Source organism: Olea europaea, chromosome 10 (assembly GCF_002742605.1).
Source record: "Olea europaea var. sylvestris chromosome 10, O_europaea_v1, whole genome shotgun sequence".
NCBI classification, from domain to species: domain Eukaryota; kingdom Viridiplantae; phylum Streptophyta; class Magnoliopsida; order Lamiales; family Oleaceae; genus Olea; species Olea europaea.
The window spans coordinates 35,003,324-35,005,904 of record NC_036246.1 but is presented as its reverse complement, the minus strand read 5'-3'; the positions used below and the strand labels follow the sequence as shown (position 1 = coordinate 35,005,904).

General features: G+C 34.1%; 1 protein-coding gene across 1 annotated transcript; it reads right to left on the bottom strand.

The window, feature by feature from the left end:
• Positions 1 to 24: 24 nt before the first annotated feature.
• On the bottom strand, positions 25 to 2,334 carry LOC111401982 (probable alpha-mannosidase At5g66150). Its single transcript, XM_023029982.1, has 4 exons — positions 2,092 to 2,334; positions 1,509 to 1,645; positions 248 to 313; positions 25 to 147 (listed from the first exon to the last, which is right to left on the bottom strand). The coding sequence occupies exons 1-4, from the start codon at positions 2,276 to 2,278 to the stop codon at positions 64 to 66; spliced, it is 474 nt and encodes a 157-aa protein (XP_022885750.1). The 5' UTR covers positions 2,279 to 2,334; the 3' UTR covers positions 25 to 63.
• Between the last annotated feature and the right edge of the window lie 247 nt (positions 2,335 to 2,581).

Here is a 2,581-nt window from a genome sequence, read left to right as displayed (position 1 = left end):
TCCACTGATCTGGAAGGTTTAGAATCACTTGGAACACCTATACAGTTAAAGAAACAACTATTCTTAGCTAGAGAAAAGATCACTCACTGATCTCGAGACAACTTGAGGCGGCGATCCATTAGGTCGAAAAATGTATGCACCGGAACTCTGCATGAGATGATATGATTAACACAGCAATTATTGGATCCATTTAAATGTAGGACTAGTCGATTCATAATGTATTAGATAAAAGTGACTGTATGTCTACCTGGGGATCAGCATCTCCCGGACTTGAAGCATACCAAAGATAGCTTTGTTGTACTGGTATATCAATCTAGTAAAGTCACATTAGTCATGTAAAAGAGGGTATTTCTTTAAGAAAACTCTCAAGCTTATCAGATAAGAGACCGAACTAAATGATTCCACATAAATTGCAGCTAAATAACTTATTAAATGCCCCCGCCCTCAAAAAGATAAAAAAGAAAACATTAGACATCTTGGTGTGCATATCTCTTACACTGAAAGCATTTAACAAATCTATAGAAACGTAATTAAGATAAAGAGAGCATATTGAATAACTATGATGTTAAGACAGCTTATTGTGTATAATGGTCATAAGCACAGTAAAAAACTTGTGCAAATATCACTTTCATTCTACAGTAGTACTCTCACACACTAAAAAATTTTACCCAGAGCATGAGCATGGGCATGAAAGGAGACTTAAGTTCGTGAAGTTTCTGTTCTGTCTAATAATTTCACTCAAATCCTATCATGCCATTAAAATTGTTATCATCTAATACTAGTCTACCAGTATGAAATAATAATTGGCATCACAAAAAATGGGCAGTGGTTGGAAAAGGTTATTTACTCACTATTTGGTTGAAATTAAAATCTAAATTTTAATCTAAGTCAAAGCCAACAATTAATTTAAATTACATATTTTATGGGATCCACAATTTTTCAATCATACATTTCATCAATTTTAATCAAAATCTGCTAAATATCTGATTTTGATCCCCACAAACAGGGGCTAAGTTATAAGAATGGCATAACAAAATGTGCATAATGTTCTAAAGTTTTTAGTAATATGCAATGGATTCACAAATGCCTCAATTTCACAAAATGTACGAACAAGCCCAAAAGGCAAGAATTGATTGATAAATTTCATCAAACTTTTGTAGAAAAATCGGTTCTTTATCATGCTGATAAGAATTATTGGGGCAATTCTACAAAGCCCCCCCTCCCTCCCCCCCCCACCAAAAAAAAGAACCCCCCCCCCCCCCACCACAAAAAAGAAAAAACCCACTTATATTGAACATGGAAATGGTCAAGACAGCAATGATTTATCATTACAAGTCATAAAAAAATGAGTTGTTTCTCGAAAATGAATTTATATGGGCTTTCCTGATTTTCAATCAGCATATCTCAATGTCACTGACATTCATTCCCAAGGATCATCTGCAAATGCTGGATACCAGTGCAACAGAGAATCAAACAAATATCATACTCATTTTACTGTGGGCTCTTACCCTCGATTTAGAATTGAACATGCGTTTAAGTTGCCCAGATGCTGTAGAAAAGGACAACTTAAAGTTTCCTGGCCCAATTTCAATTGTCTCTTCTTTTGGACTTTCCATCGTAGACACATACATAGTTCTACCATTTCCTGCATCATTGCAGAAGAAACTATGTTACTCCAACTCTTCTAAACGCATAGTTACCCATGTTAGACAATTGGCAATCAGACAACGAGTCCGGTATCCATCTCATAGATTTTCCAATGATCATAAACTCAGAAGGTACATAAAAATGCTGAATAAATTCTATAACAATATAAATGGCGTTGAATAAGCATTCTAAATCAGTTTTTGTTATGTTAAACATCATTTTACCATATACATAAAGAGTTGAAGATTAAAAAAGTAACGATCTTTAGCACTTTGACAATCCAAAGTCCAAGTAAGAGTACCATGACATAGCTCTTTTACTTAATGACATCATTTTCTATTTTATTACATGAACGAGAGTTATAAAGAGTGCCTCTAATCAGAAATTGAATGTAGTAACATCTCAAAGAAGGGAATATTGTTCAGAAAAAGGTAGGACTAGTACCTTTCTGAGATGTTTTAGAAATGAAGAAAGTATTCCATCCCAGGGGTGGCACAGATGCTTGAAAGAAAAGCCAGTAATTGGGAGCCTTTTTAGGTGAAATTCCAGTATATGCCTTGACATAGAAGCTTCTCAGGTTGCTCGTAACATTGTCCAAGTCCACATATTGTGACTGAATAATCTTTCCCATGGAATCTTTAACAACTAGGTTATGATCATTAACCTATAAATTATTCATCTGGTGGTTACATGCAGATAATCCAATTTATGTGACCATGTATTGGAAAAATAAAAGAACAGAAATATAGATGTAAACATATAACTTTGTGACAGCGTCAAATAATTGAGAACAAAGAGATTGTTGGAGTACAATACTAACAGTTCAAATAACAGGAAGTAGTTGAGCATACAACTCAGATCCAAGCTAATAAGTATTAGGTGTCCATTCAGAAACTGTAAAGCTATATAATGATGTTTGCTTATACTTAATTTT